Below are 13,989 nucleotides of genomic sequence, written 5' to 3'. Positions count from 1 at the left end.
ACACATTTACAGAACGAGACACAGCTCAACGTGAGGCGCCCAAGCGGCAAGATCTTCCAGATGGTTCTGGAAGATCTGGGACTAGCTGATAGACTAGGCTGGGTGTCCTGGCCCGGGCCCTGACTCACCATGGTGTCTGGGCTGCCCTGGGTGATGAAAGAGTGGGACTGGTTTCTGGGGACCACGGCCTTCACCAGGGCCACGTTGTCACTGATCCCCTGCATGTCACACATCCAAACAGGACCCTGGTTATTATCAAGCACTCACTCTGAGGGGTCAGGAGACCCTTACCATGACAGTAGTGTGCATGTGTGTTATGATGTGTGTGTGTGTGTGTCTGACCTCGACAAAGAAGGACTTGAGCTCGGTCAGGTGTTCAAACATGCTGAGGGGAGATGTGTCCAGGCGAGCCTTTCTCTTCTCAGACTCCTCCAGCGTCAGACGCACGGGGTGGGGCTCCTGCACACACACACACACACACACACACACACACACACACACACACACACACACACACACACACACACACACACACACACACACACACACACACATTTGAACCATGTATCAAGATGCTTCTATCCAGAGACGTCCAAACAGCACATATAGCCAGAACAGCAGATAACCAGGGTCGTCACGGCGCCTTCCCTCCCCCGCGTTTCCCGTGTACCTTGAGCAGCTGGCAGGGCGTCTGGCCAAAGTTGCTGATCATGCCCTCCACGGCCTTGCGCTCCTTCTCGTCCGTGATGGCGTCCAGATCCACGGCCCCTGCACACAGAGACACACGGCAACCAAACCCTCAGCGTCTGACGCTCCCCAGCACGGGGCGCAGCGTTAGCATCGCCGCTAACGTCCCAAACGAACCGGAAACGTCCGTTTCCGGAAGCACTCGCGAGCACGCGTCTCTGCCGTTTAAGCGTGGCGGCGGGCTGTGTGTTAGCGTGCGTTAGCGTAGCTACCTTCGTAGGTGCAGTAGTAGAACACGTTGAGGGCCTCCACTGCTGCAGGGCCCCTCTGCTTGTAGCCGAAGATCAGATCAATCCACTCTTGGAGGTGGGCCGAGACGTGCTCCGACTCCTACACACACACACACACACACACACAGGATATATCAATTTACAAACCAGGAAGGTCCTTTACCGCATTGTCAAAACTACGAATGAGTGAGTACAGTAACAGACAAAAGACAGGTCTCACCAGGGCTTTCCTGTGCTTGTAGATGAAGTCCTCAGGAGATTTGGCCCATTTCGGCAGAATCACATTATTTACCCTCTCCTTAGAGATCTGGAGGCGACCTAGATCAAAGCCTGGGGGAAAAGAGAGAAAGAGAGAGAAAAAAAAAATGAAAGAGATAATGGATACTTACAATAGCACAACCTAAACTAGTTTAGTATGTGTGTGTGTGTGTGTGTGTGTGTGTGCGGCTCACCATTCTGGTTCTCTAAGAACTCGGGGAAGTAGAAGAACTCGGGGATGAGCTCCTTGACGTCGTTGGGGTTGTCCATGAGGGTCTGCCAGGTGGCCGGGATGGAGTGGAACTGGCGGTCAGCACAGTCGAACCTGGAGAGAGAGAGAGAGAGAGAGAGAGAGGGAGAGAGAGAGAGAGAGAGAGAGGGAGAGAGAGAGGGAGAGAGAGAGGGAGAGGAAAGAGAGAGAGGGGAGGAGAGAGAGAAGCGAGAGAGAGAGAGAGAGAGAGAGGGAGAGGAGAGAGAGAGGGAGAGGAGAGAAGACAGAGAGAGAGAGAGAGAGAGAGAGGGGAGGAGAGAGAGAGAAGCGAGAGAGGGACAGCGTAAGTACCATCCGCACACGGACACCAGCGTACGCCGGACCAGACGCAGGGGGCGTGCCCCCCAAGGGCCGTCTCACCGTCCGCTCTGCAGCTGGATGTGGAGCGAGGTGAAGGGCTCCACGCGGATCAGGTAGTGCATGACCCCGGCTGCGTTGGAGTAATGGGTACCGTAGTGGAAGCGGTCGATGGTACCTGTGGGGTCCTCGAAAGTGTCATACCTGCGACCGCAAGCGACAAACGCACATGGTCACACAGGCGTGCTGGGAGCACGGTTAGGCCGCGGGAAACGGGACGTGCCGTTTGGTTTGGTTTGGGATGTTGTGGATGGGAATCTTTTGGTGTGAGGTTATGGTGTGGGAGCTGGAGTGGGCGGGGGGTTTGAGGACAGGGGCGTACTTCTCTCTGACAGCCTTGGCGTTCCGCTCGTTCAGAACGGCCACGGGCTTGGACAGGTCCCTGAAGACCCGCGGGTCAGAGAGGTCCAGTTCCTCGGAGGTGTAGTCCGACAGGATCCAGGGGAACTGCGAACGCAGGGGAACAGAGCAAACCCAGTCAACTTTATACCGCTAACGGATGGATGATGACAGTATTTGCGCCCCAAAAGAAATGGTACGGTCCAACCCTGCCTCCGATGAGAATGGTGGAACGTACCACTGGGTACTGAGCCAGGTTGTTGTAGGTCCGGCCAGCGATGGTGTTCAGCTGAATCAGGTAGTCAAAGTTGGAGATCTCTCGGTTCACCCATTTCTGCGTAACACAAAAAAAACAAGATTAATTTCAATATCACCAGACTTACACCAGCCCTCCATTGGCTAAGACCATGATGTAACCTTTGACCCCTGAGGGGCCTCTGTAGCATCTGACCTGAGTGAGTCCCGAGGCCTTGAGCAGCTCCTGGGGTGATCGTGTTCCGTGCAGACTGAGGGGTCGCAGGAGCAGCATCCTGCTGTACACCTTGTTCCTCACCTGCAGGTGGCGCCACACACACACACAGCTCAGCACCACAGATCCCCCCCCCCGCATCGCCACGGCAACTCCTCAACGCCAGCGGAGTGCAAACACAGTAGCCCTCACCTCCTTCTTGAAGTTCAGGAAGTAGTTGGTCTGGTCGATGAGGAAGATCTCCAGGGCGGAGCGCCGGAGGTTGTACCTGCGCAGGTGGATCTCGCGGATCTGGGACAGGGGCCACTTGAAGTCGTGGCCCACACCTGAGGGACAAGCCACAGAACGCACAGAGCCTGTGACTCAGCAAGCTTGTCTACGGCCACCATCCAGACCTCTCCTCCGACCCCCTCCCTCCCTCCCTCCCTCCCTCCCTCCCTCCCTCCCTCCCTCCCTCCCTCCCTCCCTCCCTCCCTCCCTCCCTCCCTCCCTCCCTCCCTCCCTCCCTCCCTCACTCACTCACTCACTCACTCACTCCCTCACTCCCTCACTCCCTCCCTCCCTCCCTCCCTCACTCCCTCACTCACCCTCCTCCTTCTCCTGGCTGCTGTCGTAGAAGTAGATGTGCTGGGTGGTGAGCTCCAGCCGGCCAGGGATCACGTCCACCACCGTCACCAGCTCACAGTCCTCAAACAGGACCATCTTCTCCTTCTGACCCGCCTCCTCCGCCTCCCCCCTTCAGAGAGGGGAGAGGGGAGAGAAGAAAGAGAGAAGAGAGGAGAGAGAGAACTCTAGGTTAGAAGTGACAGAAACCATCCATTCTTTACACGTGGTGAGTGCATGTGTAAGTATGTGAAACGTGTGTGTGTGTGTGTGTGTGTGGGTAGGGGGGGTGCATCCCTGGACTCACTGGTTGTTGTTCCCGGAGGCGTCGTCCTCGGGTAGCTCCAGGATGTCGTCCTCCAGGTCGCTGACCTTCACCTGCTTGGCCGCCTCCAGCAGCAGGGACTGGGGGTTGACGCGCTGCTGCTGGACGCCTGGGAGACAGGGGAAGGTCAAAGGTCAGGACACAGAGTTAGGCCCTAACCTGAGAGCGATGCCTGCCTTTGAAGAGGTAACAGCGTAACAGTCAGGTCAAGGTCACTGAGAGGATATGGAAGCATGCTGTGTGTGTGTGTGTGTGTGTGTGTGTGTGGGGGGGGGGCTAAGTCTCACCTAGGTTGTCTCGGAGGGCGCTGGCATCTCGGTGCTGGTCAAAGTTGTAGTTGCGGATCAGCTTCAGTCTCATACGGGAGTAGTTCTCAGCACTGGATAACCTCCAGTGCATCTCACTCTGTTGCCTGGGGAACAGATATACAGGTCAGACGACCTATAACACACACACACACACACACACAACCCACCACCCCGCACTCACAGAGATACACACAAAAACCTCACCCCACATACGCAAAGACACACATCCCACCCTACAGAGAGACACATGCACACACCCCCACTTCACACACACACACACACACACACACAAAGACACCCCAAGAAACACACACAGACACGCCAAGGGGTCCCGGTCCTCACCTGTCCGCCCAGGGTCCTCTCTCACACAGCAGGCTGCGGCGCGCTGCCTTCCACTGCCTCAGGGTGGCGCCGTGCTGGCTGTGCAGCTGTTTCAGCATGCTGTTGTAGCGCAGGTTCTCCTGGCGGCCGCGGCGAGAGAACGGCTCCACGAACTGCTCCTGAACGGCCGGGAGGAAAACGGGACACGGGATTGTTGCGCGCGCGGGTACAAGCATTGGTTTCAGCGTCGACTCGTGCCGACTCGTGTGAAGGCGAGAGGGAGGACGCGCGAGGCGCTCTCACCTGGAAGCGGATCTTGCTCTCTCCCCTCTCCCGCTCCCTCCTGTGCAGGTTGACCATGAAGGCCTCGTAGCACTCCTTCCAGAAGAGAGCCATGTTCTCGTGGCCGTGGCTGAAGGTCTCGATCTCGTACTGCTTCATGTAGGGGATGATCTGCGGAGAGGAACCACAGGGGGGGGGGGGGACACCCATCACTTTGCGTCGACCGAGAAACGTCCCTGCGCAAACCAAACGGGGGAAGTTCTAGAAAAAAATCCTCGATCGAATTGATTCTATCGAAACGTACTCGCTTGCGGTTTTGCCACAGAGGAGCCCGGGAGAAACGTCCTGCGTTTCGACGTCAAACATCGACGACGAAAAAAAACAACGACGACGACATCCCAATCGTCCACTCACGTATTTGTCCAGGTAGACCCTCCACTCGGGCGAGTTGCAGTACAGCTGGAAGTCCTCGAAGAAGGACGGGCTGCCGTTGGTGTCGGGCAGCGAGGGCAGGTGCAGCTCCATGTACAGCAGCTTGTGCACCTTGGACAGCAACGTGCGCAGCAGGGGCACCAGGAAGGAGTAGGTCTCGTCCGCCTGCTCCCCGGCCACCGCGCGCCGCAGGATGCCCTCCACGCGGCCCAGCAAGTAGCACGCCTCGTCCTGGGTCTCCACCGGCTTGGTCTGGAGGATGCCGTTCAGCTTGGCCGTGGCCAGGGCGCACACCTGGGGGGGGGGGGGGAGGGGGAGGATTAGAACGGGGTGGTTGCCGCGGAAATTAAATGCTGGAACGTCGGGGTTCGAGAGGGAGGGGAGGGTTTAAAACGACTAGTGGGCTCCGGAAGGTGATACGGCCCACAGTTAGGGCTCGGTTTTGGGGTTTAGGAGCAGGGAAGGCTCTGGACAGAGAGAAGGCAGGAGGCCCTGGAGCCTGGTCTCACCTGGGGGTCCTCCTGGGCCATGAAGCCCAGCAGCAGACGGAGCCCCACCTGGGAGAGCTGCAGCCACTGGCTGCCCGACGAGTACCACACCATCAGGCTGTCCATGAGCGTGACCGTCTCCTCCAGGACCTTCTCCGTCCACAGGGAGGGGTTGACGAGGCCCTCGGCCTGCAGGAAGTCCTGCACCACGTGCAGCAGGCGCACGGCGTTCTCCGTGTGCTGGGGCAGCATGGCGGCCGTGGCCTCGCGGTTGTCGCTCACCGCCCACTCCAGCATTCTCTCCATCAGGCTGGGAGGGAGGGAGGGAGGGAGGGAAAGCAAAACGAAAAAAAGGTAAGAACATAGTGATCCCTGTATGAGATATGACCCACGCACGCGTCCTCACTGTCCTGTGGGCCGAGCCGGGGGGCCGGGCTGGGGGGCCGGGCCGGGGGGCCAGGCCGGGGGCGGCTCACCTGAGCTTGATGTGGTCGACGGGCAGCAGCAGCTCGTTGGCGGTGCCCAGCTTGGTGAGGGCGGAGAACACCTGGCCCCGCTCCACCCACGCCGAGTCGTCCGAGCCCTCCACGCCGCGCCACATCACGCACAGCACGATCTCCAGCAGCATCCGGGACAGCTCCTCCTCCAGCCTCTAGGGGGCGACCGAGAGGGCGGGTCAGGGAGAGACCAACGCAGACAGACACAGACGAGGGATCGCCCTCGTCTCCCTTCCTCCCACAACCCCCCCCCCCCCCTCCAGCCTCCCTGGTGGGAGCTGACGCTTGTCGTGACGCCAGAGAGAAAGAGATGAAAGGGTGGTGGTGGGGGGGGGGGGGGGGGGTTGGCTGGCTGGCAGCCCAGGGACCGGGTGACATTTCTGGGGAAGAGAGACCTAGCATCAAAGGCTCACCTCCGCGCAGCTGAACGACTCTCCCAGAGACATGTCGTCGCTGAACAGGAAGCTGTCCTCCGTCAAGGAGGACGAGGCCTCGCGCTCCACCGGGCCCCCTGGGAAGGGCTTGGCCGTCTCCAGCGGGGACGGCGTGCTGGGCATACTCCCAGGGGTCTGGCTGCCGCTGTCCCCCTGCTCGTAGGCCTGCACGTGGGACAGGTCCAAACTCAAGCCCCCGGCTTTGCCCGGCCCGGCCCAGGGCTTGGGGAGCTGGGTTTCCCCGGGGGTGTCCAGGAGGGAGACGAGGTCTCCGTTTTCCAGGCTGTCGAGGGAGCGGCTGTCCCCGATGCTGAGGCGGTCGTCGTCCAGCCTGCTGGGGCTGCTGGGCCGGCCCCTCCTCTCCGGGGGCAGCTCCAGGCGCTGGCTGGAGCCCCGGCTGAGGTCCAGGCTGCAGGCGCTGGCTGTGTCGCCACGGCCCGCCCCGCCGTCGGCCCCGGGGCTCCTGAGGAACAGCTTCATCAGGGTCTCCTGCCAGCACAGCTGCTTGGAGATCTGAAGCGCCGCGTCCTGCTGGGACTGGAGGAGCTGGTATAGCTGGAGGGAGGGGAGGGAGGGGAGGGAGGGGAGGGAGGGAGGGAGAAGTGGACAGTTTGGGAGGATGAGGATTCAGTACATTTAGGGCCTACTATCATGCAATCTGATCACTGTTTCACAGATCAATGAAACAAGATTTTGTGTTGAAGACAAGTGTTGTGTTGTGTGTGTGTGTGTGTGTGTGTGTGCTCCCTCACCCTCTTGCATATGAGCAGGCGTACGCTGGGTCCAGCCCGGTGTGTCAGCTGGACCAGCGCCATCAGGTCCTTGTAGTTCACTACAAGATCTGGACGGGGCAAAGGTCAACATGCAAATGAGACCAGGGTCACGGCAGGTCACCGCGACCGCACAATGCTGATTTGTGACATCCCTCCATCCAGTCGGAGGACTAAAACGACACCCTCCCCAGCGAAGATAAACCACAGATATGTATCGATCCCCTTCCACCTCCCTCTGCTTCCACAAGCTTAAAGATGGCCTCTTTCTGCTGGGAGAGAGCTGTTTGCTACCCACTTCCCGCCTTCAGCCTCCAGCCAATCAATTTGTCCTAAAGGCCTTATCGACTGGCCACGAAATCACCCTCCCGAGACAGCCATTACTCTCTCTGGGGAAGACAGGGCCCTGGGCCAGCTAACAGAGAAAGGCCTGCTCTCACTTCTTCAAAGAACTAAATTGTGCGTGCAGGAGACTGCAGAGCGGGCCCGGGTCATCAGCTAATTGACTTTATTAAGCCAACGACCCGCCGATGAACGGGATGGCTTTCCTTTGAAAGGGTCAGTGCGCCAGAGGGTCCAAACCTGTGCAGCGGTTTGGTTTGCTTCACACAGGACTGCTCATTCTAGAACATTCCGTTAGCGAAAATAGATAACCCCCAGTGGATAACAGGAGGAGGGGGAGAAAGCTAGGGAGGCTGCGGAAGAAGGTAAAATTGCGGAGGGGGGGAGAGAGAGAGCAAGAAGGGGGCAGATGAGAGGGGTGAGGCGGGGGAGAGAGAGAGCAAGAAGGGGGCAGATGAGAGGGGTGAGGCGGGGGAGAGAGAGATGGGGGGGGGGAGGGGTGGAGGCTTACCGGTGTGCAGCACCTGGTTGAGCAGGGAGCGGACCAGGGTGGGGGTGACGTGGAGGTCCGAGAACAGCAGGGTGAGGCCCGAGTAGCCCACCTCCCTCAGCCTCAGCCTCTGCTTGCTCTTCTCGTACACGCGGTCACACCCCAGCATGCGCTCAAACAGCTGCAGACACAGCACACACCACAAACAAAAAACCCACGTCAGATCGGCGGAGAACTTTCCAGAAGGTTCCTATTCGAGGTGATAACGAGAGCCGACGTGTGTGCGTTGTGTTACGAGGCGGAGGCGGCGGCTCCACCTTGAAGACGAGCTCGCGGAGGCGGTCCGAGTGTTTGTTGTTGAGCAGCAGGGCGTAGCAGGAGTCTGCTGCTCCGGGCTCAAACAGCAGCAGGAAGAGCTGGTCCCGGGCCGCACTGCTGTGGAGCAGGCTGAGCAGCAGCTCCAACACCCCGCACAGCTGTGGGGAGGAGCACACACACAGACAGCACACACACAAACACACATACACCACACACACACACATCCTCAAAGTCAGCGACAGCTCCGGAATATCACACATCAGTAGACACACACAACCCAACACACACTTGTGGTCACCAAGTTCCGTTTTCACATATAAGATGAGGTCAATGGCAGTATTTATAGACCAGGGTAAGAGGATATGAGAGAGAGGGAGAGAGAGATCGTGAGAGAGACAGGAGGAAACAGAGCAAGGACAAATGCGATGGAACAACTGGAGGGTGAGAGGGAAGGAAAGGGAAACAGATAGTCAGTGACCAGGACCGGGAGATCCATGCTGCCTCGAGGGAGGTGCCCTGGTCCAGAGCACGAGACACATCGAGGGAGACATTGAGGCCCTGCTCAGTCAATGACAGCGAGCAGCGGTCGATGGCTATCAGGGGACGGTCTCTCAGACCAGGGCCCACGGGGGGGGGGGGGGGGGGGGGGGGGGAGGCACCTGCTGGTGCCGTGGGGACGCTGCTAACCTAATGTACGCAACCCTGGATCGGTTGTAAGAAGGACCGACAAAGGCTCCACTTGATTTGGACGCGTTTTTCGATCGCTCCAACTCTAGCGTTGTTCTTCACTAAACGGTTTCCTTCTAGACCGGCCAGCCCCTCACAAAGCCCAACCCCCACCCCTTCCCCCCCCTCACCTGCTCCTCGTCTCCGATGGCGGCGATGTATCCCAGGATGCTGTGCATCTCCTCCTGGGTCATGCCCTTGCTGATGTAGTACTTGAGGAGTCCGCAGAGCGATGCCCGGATGGTGCGGGCGTCGTCCTCCGTCAGGTCGCCCTCGCCCTTGCTGCTACACCTACTGATGACATCACACAGCACGGTCGAGGGATATCAACAAAAAAAACTCTCCGTCGTTCGTGTTCCGAAAACGACCTGGGCACTTTATCCAATAGTCCTAGTCAGTCATGCATAAGAGGCGTACACCCCACAGTACAGGTAGAGTGAAGGAGTACAGGGAATGAAAATGGGTCATAAAACCAGACGCAGAGCATTCTGGGAGATCCAAAATGGAGTCCCACCCGTAAAAGAGACGAATGGTGTCCAGCAGGAATTGAACTCCATATTTTTTCCTGAACTGCTTCCTGTTGTCTTTGATGACGGTGGACATGTACTGGATGTGACCTTCACCACAGAAAACACAAGAGCAGCTCAGCACAGGTTCACACACACACACGCACACAAACACACACACACACGGACGCACGCAAAAACACAAACACTTACAAAGAGCAACAGAGACACATTTCGATTGGTTAAAAAAGTGATGACAAAGCGTAGGCCGTGTGCTGTGCGAAGTGCCAGTGGATGTGCAGTGTGACCCATCACACACACACCTACCTATGCGCAGAGGGAAGTCGCCCTGGTTCCAGATGCTGAAGTTGAACAGCAGGTGTGTGTGGAGCTGCTGGAGGAGCTGCTGGTTCTTCTCATAGGTCACCTGCTCCACCAGGAGCTGGGCAGCCACCAGAACACTCACATCCACCTGGCTGGCAGGCATCTGCACACACACAAAGCAATATCAGAGTGTCAGAGTCTGTGAGTCAGTATGTGTGTGAGTGAGTGAGTCAGTATGTGTGAGTGTGTGTGTGTGTGTGTGTGTGTGTGAGTGACAGAGACAGTCTCAGCTCTGACCTTGTGCAGCAGGGCTCCCAGGGTGACCACACCATGGGAGTGCAGCAGACTCTCCTGGTTGATGGGGTGTCTCTGCAGGAAGTGCTTAAGCACCAACAGGAAGGTGGCCACCAGGTTCTTCTCCAGACGAGCCTCTGAAACTCAAACACAAATCATCCACAACCAGTCGACCTTAGTAAAGTATTAGTATTACTATACTAATATAGTATAGCTACTATAGTCATATTGTATATGAGTATAGTAGCAGAGTAGATCTGTGATGGTACTGACTGTGTTTATGTGATGTCATCAGACTGAGGAGATTGCGACTCACCGGAGGCCCTGTTGGAAGGCAGGATAACCCAGTCCCCGTCGGCAGGGGTGGCCAGGTCAGGGGTGATGAACTCTGACCCCGAGGGCTCGGCGTGGTTCTCGGGCGTCAGCAGGGTGAGCTGCTCCAGGATGGGGAAGAGGACGGGTACACCCCCGACCGAGTTGATCACGTCCTGAGCAGGAGAGCAGGAGACAACACAGGAAATCCCATCCGTTCAAATAAAGAAGCGCAGACTGACGACTGAAAATGTTTCCAAAACATGCTTACAACAACTCAACACATTGAGTTCTCAAGGCCTACAAGTGAGAGGGCAGCTCATATTATTCCGTTACAGGATGTGATGTCGTTCCCGACTCTCCTACCTTGATGTCCCAGTTGACGACCTTGTTCCCCGTGAGGCGCCCGTGCAGCAGGTTAGGGGACAGGTCCAGACAGATGGGGTTCCTGCAGGCCTGCAGCAGCCACAGAACAACACAGTCTATCGTCACCACCCGTCTGAAACTGAATCGCGTCAACGTGCACTGCCCACGGACATGCATGGACAGTGATTGAGTGTTTAGATGATTGACGGTGGCCACGTCCAGTCACCTTTGGGGAGTAGTGCAGCAGGAGTTTGGTGGAGAGGTCACCAAGCTCCGCCTCCAGGGTTTTGAAAGGAGAAATGCAATTGGGACCTGAAATCAAAGGGACATGAGAAGAATCCATGAGATCTTCCCTCTACTCATCTCAGCTTCCCCACTTCCTCTTTCGAACTCCCCTCTCCCTCTCACCCCCTCCCTCCCCACTCCTCCTCACCGGTGCTACAGAGAGCCTTGACGTGGCTGGGCTGCAGCTGCTCGTGGAACACCATGACGCTGCCCAGCTGACCCTGCAGGGAGGTGGGGCTGCCCCACTCGCTGTCCTGGGTCCCCGCCGAGATCAGCTTGGTGACGGACTCGGGCTTGCTCCCCAGCAGGCCCCCCCAGCCCTGAGACGACAGGATCCCCCCCAGGGAGGAGCGCCCGGACGGCGGGGCGGCCGAGAAGGGCGGGTCGGGGATCTGGGAGGGGGGCGGCGTGGTGGTCCTGTGGCCGGCCGAGCCGATGCAGCAGGAGGTGAAAGGCTGAGGGGGGGGGGGGGGGAGGAGCGTGAGGAGGCGCGGGCCAACACACACACATACCCCCACACACACACGCGATCAAACAAGGGTGGTGCTCACCTCCGTCATGTTGGGGTACTTGAGAGGAGCAGACAGCTTCTGCTGCCCGTCCACGTAGATGTACACCAGACTCTGGCCGAACGGCCTCTTCCCTGGCACGTGGACCACACCTATACTGTGCTGTGGGCAGGAGAGCAACCAAAAGACTCAATCCCCCATCATCCCCCTTTTCACGAACCACAGAAACCGACCCTCCGCTTCGCCCGAATGACGCCACCGGTTGACCCGGCGTGCGGCTGTCCCTCACCCAGAGCGAGTCGCAGAAGCTGTAGTCTGGCAGCATGACGGTGACGTACTCCTTCTTGGTGCACACCGCCACCACCAGACCCCCCGCTGAGCTGATGAAGGCCTCGAACCCGGTCCCTCCTGGGGTGAAGAAGCTGCAGAGAGAGGCAAGCTCAGCTTGTAGCACCATCTCATCGCTCAACTTCTACTCATTCCGCCTCTCTCTCCATCTCTCTCTCCATCTCTCTCTCTCCATCTCTCTCTCTCCATCTCTCTCTCTCCATCTCTCTCTCTCCATCTCTCTCTCTCCATCTCTCTCTCTCCATCTCTCTCTCCATCTCTCTCTCTCCATCTCTCTCTCTCCATCTCTCTCTCTCCATCTCTCTCTCTCCATCTCTCTCTCCCCGGTTTTCCCTCCTCACCTATACAACTGTTTCCTCTTGTCTCCTTTGCCGGGCGGGCCCTGCTGGTCCTGGTCCAATGACAGCCAGGCCAGGAAGCTGAAGGCGTAGCCGGGCCAGCGCAGGATGGTCGGCACGGCGACGCCAGCCATGCTGGGCGACAGGTCGAAATACTGCATGGCGCTCTCCAGGCCCTGTTTCCGCACCATGCCCAGGACGGCCCTCAGCACCGGCCCCACGTAGGGGTGGGCCTGCCCGGCCTCCTGGGGCCTCAGCAGGCGGAGCAGCTGCAGCAGCTCCCCCCCGCCCAGGGACTGGCTCCCCAGGGCCCCCAGCAGGCCCACCAGGCTCTCGGCGCAGGCCCGGTGCAGCCTGCCGTGGTGCTCCAGGGTGGCGAGCACGCGCACCGCCATGGCGGCGTTGACGCAGGTGGCGCGCGTCTGCCGGTTGATGCAGCACAGGCGGCGGAGCCAGTCGGAGGTGAAGACCTGCAGCTCGGCCGAGTCCATCTCGGGCAGCCACTGGATGAGCAGGAGCAGGGGCTCCACGTTGCTGATGCCCAGGATGCCCACCGACGTGTGCTCTCCCTCCACGGCCTGGGAGACGGGGGGCAGGGAGAGGGGCACAGGGAGCGGGACACAACAAGCGTGGGAAGGGAGGAACTGCGGACGCATTGGAAATGGACAAGGCAGACATACAGTGGGGACTGACTGACTGGCTGGCTGGCTGGCTGGCTGAAACGGAATCTCACCATGTTCATCAGTTCCTTCAGCAGGTGTCTGGACGGCTGTCCCAGAGAGACCAGCACCTCGTAGAGGTGAGTATATCCAATCCTCTCCTTGAACACCTCCTGTAAGGATGCATCCATGAGCATTACAGCTCCAGAGCGAGCAGACTGTATAGGGCCGTAGTGGCTACGAGCCTTGATCAAATTGATATTTATTTATTCTATTTTGTTATTAAATATAAATTATGTTGATCCTGTGTGTTTTTACCTTTGCAGCTGGTGATTTATGCATCACCGTTGTCAGGGCTTTGATGGTTGCCACGGCAAGTGAGTCCAATCTCCCCTGGAACACCTGGGAGGACACAACACCTGTCAATCAAACACCAGGACCAATCCCAGTTCCCTCTCTGTGGGGTGTGACCATGGCGACAGCTCCTTTTATTCAGGCAGATACACTCAAAAAGGGTCGGCACATGCAAAAACAGCAAATAATAACATGATCCATGATGTCACTCTCCTCCAAATACAGCATGCGTGTCATTTGCCAGAATAAAAGGAGGTTAAGGCAAGGAGTGTGTGTGCTGGTGTGAGTGTGTGTGTGTGTTTGTGATCACCACAGCAGATTTTTGGTGATTATTGGTTGATTGTTCTAATGGTCCAGGAGCTGACATCATAGCTCTTACTGCGGGCCACAGGAGCAGGGGGAAGCACACTGCTGGCTTCCTGCTCCAGAACACACCGCTAGCAGGCTACAGTCTGGAGCAGGAAGCTCACAGCACTGGCTGGGTGTCCCCGTCTCCTCCAGACAAGCGAAACAAACGCACAGGAAACACCCGCAAATCTCCCACACACCCCACGGGGGAGCGCTCTCCAGCAAACACCCGTCACACAAATACACACACACATCTCCATCCAGCAATGTCCTTTGACAAACGTTTTTCTCGTTATCTTTGCACTTGTCGTTGAACAGAGTCCTGTTTGCTAGAGGACC

At 58.1% G+C, this 13,989-nt stretch overlaps 1 protein-coding gene across 1 annotated transcript in view; it reads right to left on the bottom strand.

Annotated features, from left to right (window-relative positions):
- Positions 1 to 13,989, bottom strand: part of nbeal1 (neurobeachin-like 1) — a 31,619-nt gene that overhangs the window by 6,393 nt on the left and 11,237 nt on the right. The window contains exons 12-47 of the mRNA XM_067260088.1: positions 13,267 to 13,350; positions 13,023 to 13,121; positions 12,293 to 12,867; positions 11,893 to 12,025; positions 11,646 to 11,765; positions 11,243 to 11,549; positions 11,036 to 11,121; positions 10,810 to 10,899; positions 10,448 to 10,619; positions 10,135 to 10,268; positions 9,841 to 10,000; positions 9,522 to 9,624; positions 9,139 to 9,298; positions 8,281 to 8,439; positions 7,985 to 8,144; positions 7,114 to 7,202; positions 6,341 to 6,916; positions 5,907 to 6,082; positions 5,452 to 5,740; positions 4,925 to 5,236; positions 4,532 to 4,681; positions 4,250 to 4,407; positions 3,887 to 4,011; positions 3,582 to 3,708; positions 3,259 to 3,407; positions 2,864 to 2,997; positions 2,654 to 2,755; positions 2,441 to 2,536; positions 2,186 to 2,310; positions 1,867 to 2,007; positions 1,430 to 1,560; positions 1,198 to 1,307; positions 960 to 1,077; positions 671 to 768; positions 343 to 459; positions 129 to 218 (exon numbers count right to left, since the gene is read on the bottom strand). Of these exons, the coding sequence (XP_067116189.1) occupies positions 129 to 218; positions 343 to 459; positions 671 to 768; positions 960 to 1,077; positions 1,198 to 1,307; positions 1,430 to 1,560; positions 1,867 to 2,007; positions 2,186 to 2,310; positions 2,441 to 2,536; positions 2,654 to 2,755; positions 2,864 to 2,997; positions 3,259 to 3,407; positions 3,582 to 3,708; positions 3,887 to 4,011; positions 4,250 to 4,407; positions 4,532 to 4,681; positions 4,925 to 5,236; positions 5,452 to 5,740; positions 5,907 to 6,082; positions 6,341 to 6,916; positions 7,114 to 7,202; positions 7,985 to 8,144; positions 8,281 to 8,439; positions 9,139 to 9,298; positions 9,522 to 9,624; positions 9,841 to 10,000; positions 10,135 to 10,268; positions 10,448 to 10,619; positions 10,810 to 10,899; positions 11,036 to 11,121; positions 11,243 to 11,549; positions 11,646 to 11,765; positions 11,893 to 12,025; positions 12,293 to 12,867; positions 13,023 to 13,121; positions 13,267 to 13,350 (5,955 nt within the window). The remainder of the gene's footprint in view (positions 1 to 128; positions 219 to 342; positions 460 to 670; positions 769 to 959; positions 1,078 to 1,197; positions 1,308 to 1,429; positions 1,561 to 1,866; positions 2,008 to 2,185; positions 2,311 to 2,440; positions 2,537 to 2,653; positions 2,756 to 2,863; positions 2,998 to 3,258; positions 3,408 to 3,581; positions 3,709 to 3,886; positions 4,012 to 4,249; positions 4,408 to 4,531; positions 4,682 to 4,924; positions 5,237 to 5,451; positions 5,741 to 5,906; positions 6,083 to 6,340; positions 6,917 to 7,113; positions 7,203 to 7,984; positions 8,145 to 8,280; positions 8,440 to 9,138; positions 9,299 to 9,521; positions 9,625 to 9,840; positions 10,001 to 10,134; positions 10,269 to 10,447; positions 10,620 to 10,809; positions 10,900 to 11,035; positions 11,122 to 11,242; positions 11,550 to 11,645; positions 11,766 to 11,892; positions 12,026 to 12,292; positions 12,868 to 13,022; positions 13,122 to 13,266; positions 13,351 to 13,989) is intronic.

The sequence above is a fragment of the Osmerus mordax genome, chromosome 22 (genome assembly GCF_038355195.1).
Source record: "Osmerus mordax isolate fOsmMor3 chromosome 22, fOsmMor3.pri, whole genome shotgun sequence".
In the NCBI taxonomy this organism is placed as follows: Eukaryota; Metazoa; Chordata; class Actinopteri; order Osmeriformes; family Osmeridae; genus Osmerus; species Osmerus mordax.
This window is presented reverse-complemented; position numbering and strand designations above follow the sequence as displayed.